This window comes from Enhydra lutris, unplaced genomic scaffold (genome assembly GCF_002288905.1).
Source record: "Enhydra lutris kenyoni isolate GAN:26980312 unplaced genomic scaffold, ASM228890v2 scaffoldscaffold46, whole genome shotgun sequence".
Classification (NCBI taxonomy): domain Eukaryota; kingdom Metazoa; phylum Chordata; class Mammalia; order Carnivora; family Mustelidae; genus Enhydra; species Enhydra lutris.
In genome coordinates, this window is record NW_019154130.1 from 8,631,967 (window position 1) to 8,648,434 (window position 16,468).

At 43.6% G+C, this 16,468-nt stretch overlaps 1 protein-coding gene across 1 annotated transcript in view; it reads left to right on the forward strand.

The window, feature by feature from the left end:
• LOC111156454 (protein tyrosine phosphatase, non-receptor type 11) overlaps positions 1-12,766 on the forward strand; it is a 91,344-nt gene extending 78,578 nt beyond the window's left edge. The window contains exons 14-16 of the mRNA XM_022517374.1: positions 6,003-6,115; positions 7,863-7,964; positions 8,864-12,766. Coding sequence (XP_022373082.1) covers positions 6,003-6,115; positions 7,863-7,932 — 183 coding nt within the window. The 3' untranslated portion in view covers positions 7,933-7,964; positions 8,864-12,766. The remainder of the gene's footprint in view (positions 1-6,002; positions 6,116-7,862; positions 7,965-8,863) is intronic.
• Positions 12,767-16,468: the final 3,702 nt, after the last annotated feature.

Sequence of the window (16,468 nt, forward strand, 5' to 3'; positions counted from 1 at the left end):
GGGAAGCAGGCTCCCTGCTGAGCAGAGAGCCTGATGAGGAACTCGATCCCAGGACCCCGAGATCACGACCTGAGCCGAAGGCAGCGGCTTAACCCACTGAGCCACCCAGGCGCTCCTCTTTTTTTTTTTTTAAGATTTTATTTTATTTATTTGACAGACAGAGATCACAAGTAGGCAGAGAGAGAGGGAGGAGGATGCAGACTCCTTGCTGAGCAGAAAGCCCAATGCGGGGCTCGATCCCAGGACTCTGGGATCATGACCCGAGCCAAAGGCAGAGACCTTAACCCACTGAGCCACCCAGGCGCCTTAATTATTAAATTAAGAATTTAATTTAATTTAAATTCTTAGCTTAAGAATTTAAATTCTTAAATAAAAAATTTAAGAATTCTTAAATAAGAATTCTAAATTCTTATTTAGAATTCCTTTGTAAGGAAGATTTGTCTCTTTATTTATCCCATTTTTTCTTTCTTTTAATTTTTTTTTGAAAGAGCAAGAGAGAGAGTACATGCACACAAGCAGAGGAGGGGAGGAGCAGAGGGAGAGGGAGAGAGACTCTTAAGTCAGCTTCTTGCCCTTCCCCCCCCCCCCCCGACCCCTGGCATGGAACCTGATGTGAGGCTTGATCTGACAACCCTGAGATCATGACCTGAGCCAAAATCAAGAGTTGGGCACTTAACAGACTGAGCTACCCAGATGCCCCAAGAGGATTTTCATTTGTCCCTTTTCCTCCTGCTCTTGGCTTTTGGGCTTTTAAAAAAAATTAATATATGCTTTATTTTGTAGTCTTAATTTTTTTTTTTTTTTTTTTAAGTAATCTCTCTGCTCAACACGGGGCTCGGACTCACGACCCTGAGATCAAGAGTCGCATGCTCTACTGACGGAGCCAGCCAGGCACCTGAAGCTTTTTTTGTAAATTAAAGTTTAAGAATGGACTGCAGTTAATTTCACATGGCAAGATATTTAATGCCAGATGATTTTCAGGACTTGTGGTTGGACCCTCCTTTCAACCTTGACTGTGTGTCAACTGGCAAGGCTGTAAGATTTAGTATAAATATTACAAAAGGTTTGGTAACTCTGCTATGTCCTTGAATTCAGGGGAAGGATAGATCAATTTGAGACCATTTTTTTAGGGCTCCGTAACAAATCTCCCTGTACACCCTGCCCCTAAATCAAAACAATCTCTATCCCCTGAGATTTTTTTCTTGTTCTATACGGACAGCCTGGGCTGTCACAGTCCTGAGAAATGAACTCATCTGATTTGTGGATCAGTTTTATTTCTTGTTCTTTCTAAACAAGCAGAGAAACTCCAGTATTTTTATGCTTTTCCTTGAGCAACTTAATTGACTGAAATAATTCCTGTCCCATTTGTATTAAGTATTCCCCATTAGAAAATTCTTTTGTAATCACTATATGTAAAAATACTGATTTTTTTCAAGAAAGTATTTAGTAGGGAGGGAGAAACAGAGGTTGCTATTCAGTGCGTATAGACTTTCAGTGATCTAAGATGAAAAAATTCTAGAGATCTGATGCATAACAATAGCGTATACCTGACAGTATTGCATTGTGCACTCAGAATTTTGTCAGGAGCCTGTATCTCATGTTGTCTGTCGTTTTTCTTTTACCACAATTTAGAAAAGTGTTGAGCAGGAAGCAAGCTCATACTTCAACTTTCTGATTGTGTATTTCTTTAAAAAAATAGAGTTAGGATTTTTCAACTCCAGAATAAGGTGGTTTTTTTTTTTTTCTTTTTAAGTTATTTTAATAAGGCTCCACACCAGTGTGGATCCCAATACAGGGCGTGAACTCACAACCCTGAGATCAAGACCTGAACAGACCAACAGTCAGATGCCCAACTGTCCAGAACGAGTTTTAAAATAAGTGATATTCTCTGCCAAGTCTTCCACTTAATATTTCTTTTTTTTTTTTAAGATTTTTATTTATTAGACAGAGATCACGAGTAGGCAGAGAGGCAGGCAGAGAGAGGGGGAAGCAGGCTCCCCGCTGAGCAGAGAGCCCGATGCAGGGCTCAATCCCAGGACCCTGAGATCATGACCTGAGCCGAAAACAGAGGCCCTAACCCGCTGAGCCACCCAGGTGCCCCTTAATATTTCATTTTAAATTCTGTCTTTTAAAAACTCATTTTTTGTGGGAGTCAGTATTTCAGCGCTAAGAATCTATGGCTGCTTTTTGAGGCGTTTCAATTTTTAAAAACAGTTGTTCAGAGACACCTGCGTGGCTCAGTGGGTTAAAGCCCCTGCCTTCGGCTCAGGTCATGATCTCAGGGTCCTGGGATCGAGCCCCACATCAGGCTCTCTGCTCAGCAGGGAGTCTGCTTCCCTTTCTCTCTCTGCCTGTCTCTCTGCTTGTGATCTCTGTTTGTCAAATAAATAAATAAATACAATCTTTAAAAAAACAACAACCCCTCAGTTGTTCAAAACATTAAAATACTGTGTAAACAAGACATTTTCTCCTTGGATTTCTTTTTTGTAACTTCTTTCCTAGACTGTAAGTTCCGTGACGGCTGCTTGGTCAGGTAACAGACAGGTTGGGCTGCTTTTACAGTCTAATTAATAGTGGCTTCAACAGGACAGAAGCTCATTTCTCTTCTAACATAAAAATCCGAGTTGGCAGTCCATTTGGGAAGGAAGTGGGCATCTCAGCTCCACGGGGTCATCCAAGGTCCCCAGCACTTTGCATCTTGTCACCCAGTTGTCCTTTAGGACGTCTCCTTTTCCACACAGTTGCAGACCACATGAGGGAGCGGAGAGACAGCAAGCAGCTAGGGGCCTATTAATGTCAAGCTCTTTCTGTGAAGAGTCAGACAGCAAATCTCTTAGGCTGTGCGGCTTCCTTTTTATTTTGGTCCCATGTTCACATATGGTTGCTTTATAGTTTATAGGTTGGAGTCGTAACAACTCTTGTTGTATGCGAAATAAGATTTTCTGCTTTTTATTTGATGTTTTGGGGTGAGTTTTGAGGACGGAGAGGAAGAAGAACCTTCACCAGTGGGTTTAAATTTGTTTTACGTTTCATTTTGTTTATTTATTTATTTTTATTTTTTACTTTTGAGGATTTTATTTATTTATTTGTCAGAGAGAGAGAGAGAGAGCACAAGCAGGGGGAATGGCAGGCCCAGCAGGCAGAGGGAGACGCAGACTCCCCGCTGAGCCGGGAGCCTGACGCAGGGCTCAAACCCAGGATCCTGGGATCATGACCTGAGCCAAAGGCAGTTGCTTAGCCGACTGAGCCACCCAGGCACCCCTTATGTTTCATTTTGAAAAACAAAAAACAACAACAAAAAAACCCTTAAAATAATAGTACTTATACCTGTAATTGAACATTTTGTTTTGTCACATTTCTTCCAAGTTTTTTCCCATTTATTTTTTATTATTAAAGTAATCTCTACACCCCACATGGGGCTCCAACTCACAACCCCAAGATCAAGAGTCACACACTCTTCTGAGTGAGCCAGCCAGGCACCCCTCTTTTTTCCTTTTATAACAGCAATCGAATATGGCAGGCACAGCTGTCAGCCCAAGTGCACCCCTCATTTCTACCCCTGGAACTACAGGGCAATAGCTAAGTTTGCAGTCAGATGCTCAACCAACTGAGCCACCCAGGTACCCCTGCTTCCAGTCTCTTTTTATTTTTTATTTTTATTTTTTTTAAAGATTTTATTTATTTATTTGACAGAGAGAGATCACAAGTAGATGGAGAGGCAGGCAGAGAGAGAGAGAGAGAGAGAGAGAGAGAGAGAGAGAAGCAGGCTCCCTGCTGAGCAGAGAGCCCGATGCGGGACTCGATCCCAGGACCCTGAGATCATGACCTGAGCTGAAGGCAGCAGCTTAACCCACTGAGCCACCCAGGCGCCCTCCAGTCTCTTTTTAAAATACAAATACCAATAATCTACACACAATAGAGAACACTGTTTTATATGTTTAGAATGTTCAGCCAGATGGTATCATACTGTTTTATTGTTTTGTAATTTGTTTTTCCACTTAACATTGATTATGAAAACTGTTTTGATAAACACACAGTATCTCTCTCTCTCTCTCTCTTTTTTTTTTAAGACTTTATTTGACACAGAGAGAGAGAGATCACAAGTAGGCAGGGCAGCTGGCAGAGAGAGAGGGGGAAGCAGGCTCCCTGCTGAGCAGAGAGCCTGACTCGGGGCTCGATCCCAGGACCCTGAGATCATGACCTGAGCCGAAGGCAGAGGCTTAACCCACTGAGCCACCCAGGCGCCCCACACAGTCTCTCTTTTTGTTCTTTCTCTTCACTGTTGCATATTATTTCATGGTATGAATACATCACATCGATTTATTCTCTTGGTGTCGACATTATTAAGAATAACGTTTCGGGCACCTGGGTGGCTCAGTGGGTTAAGCCTCTGCCTTCAGCTCAGGTCATGATCTCAGGGTCCTGGGATCGAGTCCCGCATCAGGCGTATCATACTGTTTTATTGTTTTGTAATTTGTTTTTCCACTTAACATTGATTATGAAAACTGTTTTGATAAACACACAGTATCTCTCTCTCTCTCTCTCTTTTTTTTTAAGACTTTATTTGACACAGAGAGAGAGAGATCACAAGTAGGCAGGGCAGCTGGCAGAGAGAGAGGGGGAAGCAGGCTCCCTGCTGAGCAGAGAGCCTGACTCGGGGCTCGATCCCAGGACCCTGAGATCATGACCTGAGCCGAAGGCAGAGGCTTAACCCACTGAGCCACCCAGGCGCCCCACACAGTCTCTCTTTTTGTTCTTTCTCTTCACTGTTGCATATTATTTCATGGTATGAATACATCACATCGATTTATTCTCTTGGTGTCGACATTATTAAGAATAACGTTTCGGGCACCTGGGTGGCTCAGTGGGTTAAGCCTCTGCCTTCAGCTCAGGTCATGATCTCAGGGTCCTGGGATCGAGTCCCGCATCAGGCTTCTCTGCTCAGCAGGGAGCCTGCTTCCCTTCCTCTCTCTGCCTGCCTCTCTGCCTACTTGTGATCTCTCTCTCTCTCTGTCAAATAAATAAATAAAATCTTTAAAAAAAAAAAAGAATAACATGTCACTGGACATCCTTTTATAGGCCTTTTAGGCTTCTGTGTATGAGTTTCTCAAGAAGCAAATGTTCAAGGTTGTCGAATATAGTTTTGTTATTACTGGATACCAACTGGTCAGTCCTGCGAGTTCGGACCAATAGTGCACCAATTCAGCCTCTCCCCAGCGGCGAGTGGAAGTCCCCGCTCTGTGTCAGTATCTGATGTGGATACCCTTTCTGATATTTGCTGGTTTTCTTGAATAATCATTGAATGAAGGCACCATTATATAATGATGATTGGTGGGTTCAGTTTTCAGAATTGGTTGTTTTTAGGTGAACTTAGGAGTGAAGAGTGATAAATCGTGTAACCGGGACTCCTACCAAATATAGTTCACTCTGCATCTGTAATGAGATTACATTCTACTGGTTTTCCTTGCCAATTTTTTTTTCCCCAAGAGTATCATTAGAGCCAAAAATGAAGTTTTAAAGATGCTAGCGTCTTTTCTGGGATGGAGGGGGGAGGTGGGGAGGATACAGTAAAACGCTACCATCTTCTGTACCTGTAGGCCATTTTTACACGGGGTGAACTTAACTTCTGGAACTCTTTTCCCAACTGTTTATCTGAGAATCATTAAATGTGTTGCAAGTGAACTATGAAATGATTAGATGTTAATGTGGCAAAGAAAGTGAGAATTCTCTCTTAGCTCAGAAATAGATGCATTTGGTTTAATATAGTAAGTTGTTAATGCATGACTCTGTGCTTTTGAATTATATGGTTCAAAAGTACTTTTCATTTGTATGGTGTTACTTACATTGAGGTGAATTCCCTAACATTTGATCGGTGTGTCATTATTCGGGGTCCAGCCTTTCTGTCTGCCTGTCTGTCCATCTGTCTTTGGTACAATGCCTCTTTGCTTCTTTTTCCCTTTAAAAAAGTCCATTTCCTCATATATGCAATCTTCACCTTTCAGAAAAGCAAGAGGAAAGGGCATGAATATACAAATATTAAGTATTCTCTAACGGACCAGACAAGTGGAGATCAGAGTCCCCTCCCGCCTTGTACCCCAACACCATCTTGTGCAGAGTAAGTAGTAATGAAGGAAATTCTTTCTATCCGAACACAGTCCTATAGAAAAGCTTAAAAAACCAGCAGGTCTTTGCAGCACATGCCTGTCATTATTGTTACCCTGCTGATTAACAAGTGTGTCAGTGGCTTTCTAAACTAAATTTTAATTTACCTAAACCAAAGGCTGATTGGTACACTAACTATGATTATGTGAGGTTATCAGTCTATCCAGTGGTGGTTCTCTAAGAAGAATCTAATTTTCCTTTTTACGGGGTGGGGATGATTTCTCTTGTTAATGATAGACAACAAAGGTAGGTAATGCCCCTTTGGTTGTTTTAAGACTCTATGCTAAATAAAAGTAAGTAAGTTGACCATTAATGTCTCAACACCATCATGATCTGCTAATTTTCCTGTCAGCAGAGAACAGAAATCTTCTTTGAGCCTTTAAACCAAGAGTCCACGAACTGGAGGCCTCAGGCCAAATTCCGGCCATGCCTGTTTTTGTACAGCTCACGAAAGGTTTTTAAGGTGTTATATTTAAAAAGAAAAAAAAAAAGGCAGCACAGAGAATATTATATGCCAGAGACTGAGACAGAAAAACTTTGCCAACCCCTTGTTTAAGCTAAAATATGTGTTAGGAAAACATTTGTTAAATCGATTATGTGAACGACAGTCTTAAATTATTGTTTTTCTATATATTTTAAGGTAGTCTGTGGCATAACATTTACTTTTTATTTTTGCCCAAGAGTCTTATCTCTGTTTGCTTCTGATGTGGATTTTTAAACCCCTGCTGACTTTAATACTCTATATACACATTTTAGATAGCAAATATGAGGCTTGTATTTACATTTGGCTTCTAGTTAACATTGAAATGAAATTACACAGCAAAAGTATTCTCTCCTCCACGTTGCCTCTTCTGCCCGCTTTTTGCTTTCCCGGTGGACTGATCGGGAAAGTTGATATTTTAAATTGCAGTCTGCTGTCATGTGCCGTGGCGCCAAGCTCATCAGGGCTCAGAGTCCTGGCCAGAGAGCTTTCCCTGAATATTGGCACAGCGCAGGAACTATGACCGCTCCCTTACTTACCCCAGTGGCCTCTCCACGTGACACATTCTCTGCCTCTCCACTCCCATTGTGTTCCTTAGACCTAGGACCCCAAGCCCCTTCTTGTCCCTCTCAGGTTGGCATCTATGGCTGCTGGGTCCTCTGTCCCCCAAGGACTGCTCTGATCTCCATTCTGCTCAGTAGAATGGAGTCTGGCCTCTGGTGCATTGGCCCTCCATCCCCGGGCCCTACACCACCATGAGCTTCACCCTCACTGTTCCCCTTCATGTAGCGGGATTCAGGGTTCCGTGGGTCTGTGGGCCTCACTGACCCTGCTCTTTCCTTCCTTGGACCTTTTGCCTGTTAGGATCCCTCCGCTTGAAATGAATACCGGTCCTTTCTACGTGCTCACATTTTACCCTGCTTGAAGGCCTTATTCAAAGACCTCATCCTATAAGCCTCCTTTGCTCTGCCTGCCAGAAAAATGGCTCGCTTTCCTCCAACCCCAGAGAATACAGAGGCTCAAGACTCTTACTCTACTCTTAGCTTGCTTTTGTATGTTCGTGTCTCACAGCCTGTCCTAGAGCGTTAGCTCCTGGGGCCTGTGTCTGTACCGTCTCGGGTCTCCCAAAGAATGGATTATGTGCTTTATAAATACCGTGCGCGCTTAGCGTAGTCAGCGCTTTTATTCATGTTTTCTTTCTTTTTTTTTTTCTTTTCAGAATGAGAGAAGATAATGCTAGAGTCTATGAAAATGTGGGTCTGATGCAGCAGCAGAAAAGTTTCAGATGAGAACACCCAGCAAGACTTCAGCACAGACACAGGTATTTACATGGACGTGCTCCCGGTGGTTTATGTCATTGGTGGGTTTTTTTTTTTTTTTAAAGATTTTATTTATTTATTGGACAGAGAGAGAGATCACAAGTAGGCAGAGAGGCAGGCAGAGAGAGAGGAGGAAGCAGGCTCCCCGCTGAGCAGAGAGCCCGATGCGGGGCTCGATCCCAGCACCCTGGGATCATGTCTGAGCCGAAGGCAGAGGCTTTAACCCACTGAGCCACCCAGGCGCCCCTCATTGGTGGGGTTTTTAACAGGCAGATAATTTGTGAATGTTCTAGCGAGGGGCACCACAACGAAGTTTTACAAACCAGCCTCTTTTTTCTCTTCCTAAGCTCCTTTTTCCTAAGCTGGATTTATTTTTGAGTTCATTAAGGATTGAAACATAATTCGGAATTAATTCTGTGAGGGGCAGAGAGACGGTTGATGTGGGTGAGGAAGGGCAGGGGTCACTGTACCTTCCATTTGTATTAGAGTCAGTTGACCCAAGCTGTGCGGGGAGACAGTCTTTGGGGGCCCGGGAAGCAGGGCAACAGCTCTGGAGGGTCGGCGTCAGGATGCCCGAGTTCTCATCCGCTTTGGCCCCTGACTGGCTGTGTGACCGGGCTTTGGCCTCCCCGGGCCTGCACCCCTCTCACCTCCACATCCCTTCCAGCACTGTCTCTGGGATCTCCTCTCCCTTGTACGTCTCCTCCCTCAGTCACCTCTATAGATAGCCACCCAGGTTGTGAGGGATGTTGGAAACTCATAGTTTCAATGTTGCAAGTTGAAATTCCCATCTCAATGGGTAGTACATTTAAAAGATTTCAATGCGCTTGAAAATGGTTTAATGCCTTGAGAAACTTTTAGATGTGTGCTCCTTAAAAATTCTAGCTTATTTCTTCCCCAGATGTGGACCTTTACCCTCTCCCTGAAAAGATCAAGAACAGATGAAAGAAAGTACATGCGAAGAATGAATTTGAATTTGGAAGGCTTGTGTTGTGGTTGACTACCTTTGGATAAGCAAAATTCAGAACCATTTAAAGACCACTATATTCTAACTCGACAATACCTGATTACCAATTACTCATTTCCTCAGATAAGAAGAAATCATCTCTACAATGTAGACAGTGTTATATTTTATAGAATTTTATTTTAAATTGAGGAAGCCGTTAATTGTGCTCTATATTTTAATGATGATGGTGATTCAGATTCTACTTATTGGCATTTTCTTTTCTTTTTATGACGTTAAAAATTCAATTATTTTTCTCTTCTTGAGGGATGACAGGGCTTTTATAAGAGGAAAAACGTTTTGGAAAAGGTGACAACATCCTGTGGCAGTGAGAACAGTTTCATTTATCATTGCTTATCCAGTAGTGGGTAATTCATTTGATGGCCTCTTTTTTTGGCTAAATGATAATTAAGCCAGTGGCCCCAGACTATCAGAAGTTGACTATCTACCTTTGCATTGCCATTAAAAAATCATGGGAAAAAAGAATCATGGAAACTTGGGAGAAAAGATGTGTTTTCTTCTTAGCAGATGACCAGGCTGAGAAGGATGTGGTGGGAAAATGTTTGTCACGTTTTCTTTTCATTTGAGTCATTGTCTCGTATTTAGGGGGGGGAAAAAAAGCGCATGTGTGGATAACCAACCAGTGTCGTGGTTATCAATTGTTGGTGACAAACCACCCCCAAACGCAGCGGTTGAAACAATACTTCTCTTGTTTGCCTCCTCCCTGTTCTTCAGTCTGGGCTGGGCTCCGCTGAGCTGTTCCTGTCCTCTCACTGGTGTTGCCCGTGTGGTCAGGGGTGGGTGGGCTTCTCTCTGCAGGTGCCCGGCCTTTCCTTCTGCGTGCGATGGCTCCAAGTGGCCTCGCCAGTAGGGTAGCTGGCCGCCTACATGGCCACCCAGAACTTCCACTGCCCTCTCGTGATTAAAGCATCCCAGGGCCAGCCCAGATTCGGGAAGGGGGATGGCACCAGGGCATGGAGTGGAGAGGTGTGATCCACGGGGGGCCCCCGGAGTAATGGGCTGTCAGAAGCAGTGCCACACGAGAACAGCAATGGTTAGAAGGAGAAGCTGCTCATGACCTTGGGAAGTGGAAGCTGCTTGCGATTGCTGGTGTAAGCTGGAAGTCAGACTGACAAATAGAGGGCCTTCTAGAAGCTTCCACATGTGCTGGCTCTGAGCATATTTTCTGAACCAGCACTTTGGGAAACTGGTCCCTAAGGAGGGCTGTGTTGAGGGGGCAGGGCATCTGAACGCAGAACCACCCCACCCCGAGGCTCCGGCGGAGGGCGGCGCAGGCGGCGCAGGCGGTGCTTCCTCCCCGCGCGCGGGTTCATTCCGACGTCGCCGCCCCTCTGACTGAATTAGCAGTGGCTCATTTTTGTTCTAGTCAAGCAGTAGGATTTGCTACCGTTCTACCTGAAGTGCCTTCTCCAAAGACATCCTCTTTGCCCTGTGTGTGGAATCATCCTTCGGTGAGTGTGTTTCAGTGAAAGAATCACTGGTTGACTTTGTAAAGACGGTAAAGTGCCATGGCGGCTTGGCCATTAGGTTACGGTCTCCTTGCGCAGTCTTCTTGCTTTGGCTCCCGACCGGTCCAGCCCCTCAAGTGCTTCGGTTCTGAGGTCTTTAACTCCCGTGAAGTCTTGAGGTAGTTTGGGAACTGCCTCCGCCGCCATTTTCACAGACAAAATGCACATTGACGCCCCCCCCCAACACCCCCCCCCAACCCAGTGAACCTAGAATGGCTTTAGAACACTGGTGTGGCCCAAAGGTAATCACCTTCTAAGGGGAATGTCAGTGACTACTGTCTTCTTGTCAAGCCTGTAAAGCAAGAGATTCCAGTTCAGTATTTGCAACAAGGGTCTTGAATCCTACTCCTTTTATTGCATTGTCGCCTTGAATTCTCCTCCTTTGCCTTGATTTTGTGCTATAGTTGAGACTCTGGACTTTGAGGGCAAAGTCTTTCACCAGCATACAAGGGTTCGATTGTACAAATTTACCTGCTGCATTAATGTCTCTGCCTGTAGCTTAAGATGGAGTTGTTCCGTGCTCGGAACAGAATCGCCTGATCTAGGCTAGCTTTGCTTGTTACAGGACATTGATTTTATTTAGATTTCCCTCCACGAAGTCAGCCAGCTATCATGTTATGTAAACCTCTGCCAAGACAAGATTGTCATAGCCCCTAGGTTGCTCAGGTTTGTCATGTGTCCGGTGAAAAGGGGATTGCAGGTTCTCAGATGAGATTCCTCTCCACGAGATGGAATCGGGGAGAGGGGCGATGAAAATGTGGGGAGCTGGAGGTGCAGGTGTTAAAAGTTATGGAAATGGAAGTTCCAAAGAGGTGCTTTGTGAGGAGGTCAGAGGTGTGGGGCCTGCGCGGTCAGAACTTGAATAGGTTGATCAGGTTACCTGGCAAGTAGGTGTGATAGATACAGGGATGAAGTCTGCTCCTGGATTGCTGGTAGACATTAAATTTGCACAATATCCTGTAGCTGGTTGAGTATTTTAAAATGATATTCATAGGGTTTTTGTATTTGGGGTGAAGAAATTATCTGACACATGGTATTGGGGTTTCTTTTTTAAAAAAGCCAAATTTCAGAGTCCTAAGAGCTTTTTAAAAAAAATATATATATATAAAGACACCTCACCTCCAGTGGGTGACCCTCCTGAAAATCATGGTCGTCTCTCCCATTGAATCAGTGACTTTTCAGAGGTGGCAAAATGGGCATGAGAAAATTGCCGTCCGACTTTCTTGGTGTTTGTACATTCTTTATGGAGCCCAGTTGCTTTGGAACAGCCAAGAAGATTATCAAGGTTATTTTTAGGGGTACCTTTACTGGGGATCTGAAGAACTAATATAACATCCTGGGTTATTTCTAGTTTGGGGGAATGTGGAAAGGTATGCAATTGTGAAGTGTTTTGTTGTAGTTTATTAATCCATGAGGGGAACTTAGACTGTAGACATAAGGACACACCCAGTGCAGTTTCTGTTTTCTGTATGTTGTTGGGGGAATAAAGTTTTATATAGCAAGCACATGGCCTCCCTGATTTCATAATGCCTTTATTAGAATCTGTAATAGCCCTTAATGTTGTTGAAACCTTTCTCCCTCTTCCTCCTGAAAATACAGTTTATTGTTTCTTCTATCATTGAAAAGTTTGTTCTTTTTTCACTATGGGCAGTTCACACAAGGCAAAAATATTAAACAGTTGGTTTTAGTGTGTTGTATGACTTTACTGTATATCAAACTAATTTTTACAAGTTTTCATCCTAAACCTCAAATCATGTAATTAATAATTTGCCTGTTTATTTATGACATAATTGTGATTCTTTTATTAATAAAAGCTAATGGAAAAGGATCCTTTATTAAGCTGATGACTAGCCTACATTTAATTTTCCTGCAGTATATGAAGTATTGTACCAGAGTATTAAAAGATATGTAATATTTTATTGATAAATCTGTCCTTTAAAAGGAATACGTTTTAGGATGTCATCATTTTGATGTGAATCATGTAAATGTTGATAATATGCACTGTTTATTATACATTTAGTGTTTCGAGAGATTCACTTAATTGCCTTTTTGCCCATGTATTATGTAGTCTGTTTGCAATTGTTTTTTTAAAAAAATGACATGAAAGGAATAGTTTATGTAGAGAAACATTAGTGGATGTTAATTGTCTCCCCACCTGTATTTATGGGTGTTAGTTCAGTTGCATTGCTAGTTGCAAAGCCGTATTATCAGAGTAAACGTGTATTTGTAAACTGTATGGGAGCTAAAAATTAGGAATAAAACCATTTTCTTATTTTATGGTATTAGTCATTTACTTCATTGGAAATGTCCAGGAAAAACCGGGATGATAGGTCACTCAACCTCTTCCACTAGCCAAATGCTGACATTTAGCAGCTCTTACCTGGAAGGTAACTGGGAGTACAGAATATATGAGTCAGTTCCTCAGGCATTCATTCAGTGCCCACTCTGACTAGCTTCGGGAGACAGGCAGGGGATGCCATTTGCAAGAACTTAGGAGTAAGTAACGAATAGAAAGTATGTCTATAAAATATACAGGAAACGATCAGGAAGCATACAAACAATGTAAATGGTACCTGATAGAAGAGGCTCGTAAATTGTGTACCACAGGACACTGTCTCATCCCTTTAGGTTTAGGCGACAAGTAAACAAGGCCATTTGCTGCTTCTGACAGCGCCACATGAACTTTGGCAGAAAGAAACCATTTTATAAGGAACACAACGGGTAGTTCTCAGTTCTCATTGTAAATCTAAGAAGAGATTCATATTACTTATTTACACTGTGAAATATTATTGTCCTCTCGGTCTCGGCCGAGTTACTCAACACGTATCCGTCAGGTTTAGCTGGTTTCACCAGTGAGACCAGACCTCTAGCCATTCAAAATAGGGAGCCCCTGGGCAATGCCAGATGATGCCCCTGTGCTAGACTCGGGCCAAGCGGTGACTGGCACAGACATGGTGGCCACCCTCCCAGGGGTGACGTCCTAGTGGGAGCTGGGCACAGGTCAGAAGGCAGAGATTCCCACTGGGATGCAGAAAGTGCTTGAAGATGGGGGCTGCTCAGACACAGCAGGAAAGGCAGAGATCAGACAACCACTTCCAAATGATGAGGATTATGAGGAGGGGCTCCGTTGTCTCTCCCAGGGGCACGTAACCTTCCACAGATGGAGGGCCTCTGTGCTGCTGTGCTGGTGACCCTCTGGGGTTCCAGAGACGGAGCTGGGTGCGCCGCCAGCCTGGAGATGCCTCATTCCCCATAATCCTTTTTGAGATCCTGGGCCGTACATGCTTGAGAAGGCATCGGCAATATCTTTTCTTTACGTGTTGTGAAAGAGCCTTCCAGTTCTACACACAAGGAACGTTCTTCGTTCCTAAGCACAAGGAAAGCCCCAAGAAAATGTGCAGATTAGAGACAAAGCGGGAATTCCCGTAACCAATCAATTGTGAATGGAGAACTGAGGGTTGGATGGACTCGGTCATCTTGTCAGTGAAAAAGCTTCTGAAGAAAGTCCCTACTCATTGTTGGGCACCGCTACATGTATGCTTTGCATGCAGCCATTCGCTTTGGCTCTGGAGAGGCCACACAAAGGGACCGTCAGGACCTCGAGTGAATGGCTTCACTGCAGGTGCCATTTCCCGCCCAGGAGCTGGCGATGCTTCCAAAGAACTAAATTTGCAAAATGATAATGAGTCCAAAATAGAGATTTGCTGTTTTATCAATAGCAGCAGTTACCAACAAGTTGATACTCATGTCATTTGAGGTCAGACAATTGAGAAATCCTGAAGTGACATCATGATATAAAATACCACTTCTAAAATGAAGGTTGTGAGAAAGTGATACTGCCCGATAAAGCCTGCTGGCAGCGTATGCACAAAGGGATTGCAGACTCGAAGTCCTCGCTGCCTGATAAGACTGTGGTTATACTGGACTGGCAGGGATTTGGGCTTCAGATTCTCTTCCATTCAGCAGAGATGAAACCCACACTCCAAGGGGCTAGTCACCGAGGAATGGATGAACAGAACTGTTCCTACTTTCGAGGTGCTGGGTCTAATTGGAGGGAGGCAGATAGTTCTAATTGGACTGGAGTAGACAGTGTCCAGGTTGTTAATGTCAAGTGAAAGTTACAGAGGAGTGGATTAGAGGGGAATTAGAATTCAGTGGTGGAGGTCACTGGAGCTTCCTCCTGACCAGTGGGGAAACCTGTGTGTGTGTGTGTGTGTGTATCTTTCTAAAAATGAACTTGCAAGCAATAGCTGTTTCTCTGTTCAACTCTTGCATCTCCATCACTGAACAAAGGAGAATAATTCTCTGTATTGTGATTCATATGAATGGCCTTTCTAGCACTTTTGGGACACATTTTTGCAACAAAATGGAGTACATATTTACATGTTTTAGTGTTTCCATTCTCTGTGTATCTATCCACTGCATTTTTAACTGTTCAGTTCTTGATGTCTAAATTCACTATTTTCGGTACTCTAGGCCAGTTTTGCTGGGGCTTCCTCGTATAATCGAGAGTGTACATTATGGTTTGGAATGAGCCATTTCACTCTGTAATCATCACCAACATCACATTTTTTAAGGGAGAAATCAAATTCATGTCGTTGGGGCAAAAGATTTTTTTCCCCTGCATTGCGTTTTTGTAGACTCTCACAAAGCAAAGTTAAATCGTCATTTAGTTAGGGCGCCTGGCTGGCTCAGTCCAAGGAGCAGGTGACTCTTGATTTCAGGGTTGTGAGCTTGAGCCCCATGTTGGGTGTGGAGATAAATAAATAAAAAACTTTTAAAAATTGCAGTTTAGCTTTACAATTAACAAAGTTCCTTTATTAAGAATGATGACATTATATTCAAGCAGGACTATTCATGGAGAATTCAGCTGGTCTGAGCCCCTGAGTTTCATCAGTGTGGCTGAGTCTTGGAAATGATGGCATTTGAATGTGGCCTCATGATTCAGTCTCATGTGCTTGTTTTGTTTTCAAACTAACTCTATCATAGTAAAATACACAAAACATAAAATTGACCATTTTAACCATCTTTGAGTGGACAGTGCAGCGGCCTCACATGCATTCACACTGTTGTATGACAGTGACCACCGTCCATCTCCAGAAGCTTATCATTGTCCCAACCGAAACTCTGCACCCATTCGCCAACATGGCTTTGTTTTTATAGGGTTCCCCTCCTGAGGCTTAGGGCCCTTCTGAATTTTGGAATTTTGTGTATTTTTGAATCGGTAATACATTCACTTAGAACAAAATGTAAAAGGTTCAGTAGAGGGGTGCCTGGGTGGCTCAGTGGGTTAAAGCCTCTGCCTTCGGCTCAGGGCATGATCCCAGGGTCCTGGGATTGAGCCCCGCATTGGACACTCTGCTCAGTGGGGAGCCTGCTTCCCCCTCTCTCCGCCTACTTGTGATCTCTCTCTGTCAAATAAGTAAATAAAATCTTAAAAAAAAAAAAAAAAGGTTCTGTAGAGCACCCAGGGAAGTAGCCCTCCACGCCTTTCTCCCACAGAGAGTTTCCCATCATACCCCAAGGACAGTGAGCAACTTTGAACACATGTCCTACCGTAAGTGCTGGTTCCAGGGGATCTTACACTTCTTACTAGGATAGGTAATGCTGAATTGTCCTCTAGTGAGGCTGAATCTGCTTTATCCCTAGCAGCCCGTTGCTTCACACTTTCATCTGCTTGGCATTTGTCAAACCTGCACCTTGATGCCCTGTGGGTAAAAAAATCATAGCTCGATGTAACTCTGATTGCATTTCTCACGAAAGTGAGGCTGAGCATTTTTATGCCTTCCTGTGAACTCTTCATTTCACTTGACTTTTTAAAAAAAAAGATTTTATTTATTTATTTGACACAGAGAGAGAGAGAGAGAGAGAGAGAGAGAGAGATCACAAGGAGGCAGAGAGGCAGGCAGAGAGAGGGGGGAAGCAGGCTCCCCGCTGAGCAGAGAGCCCTGCATCGGGCTCTCTGCTCAGCGGG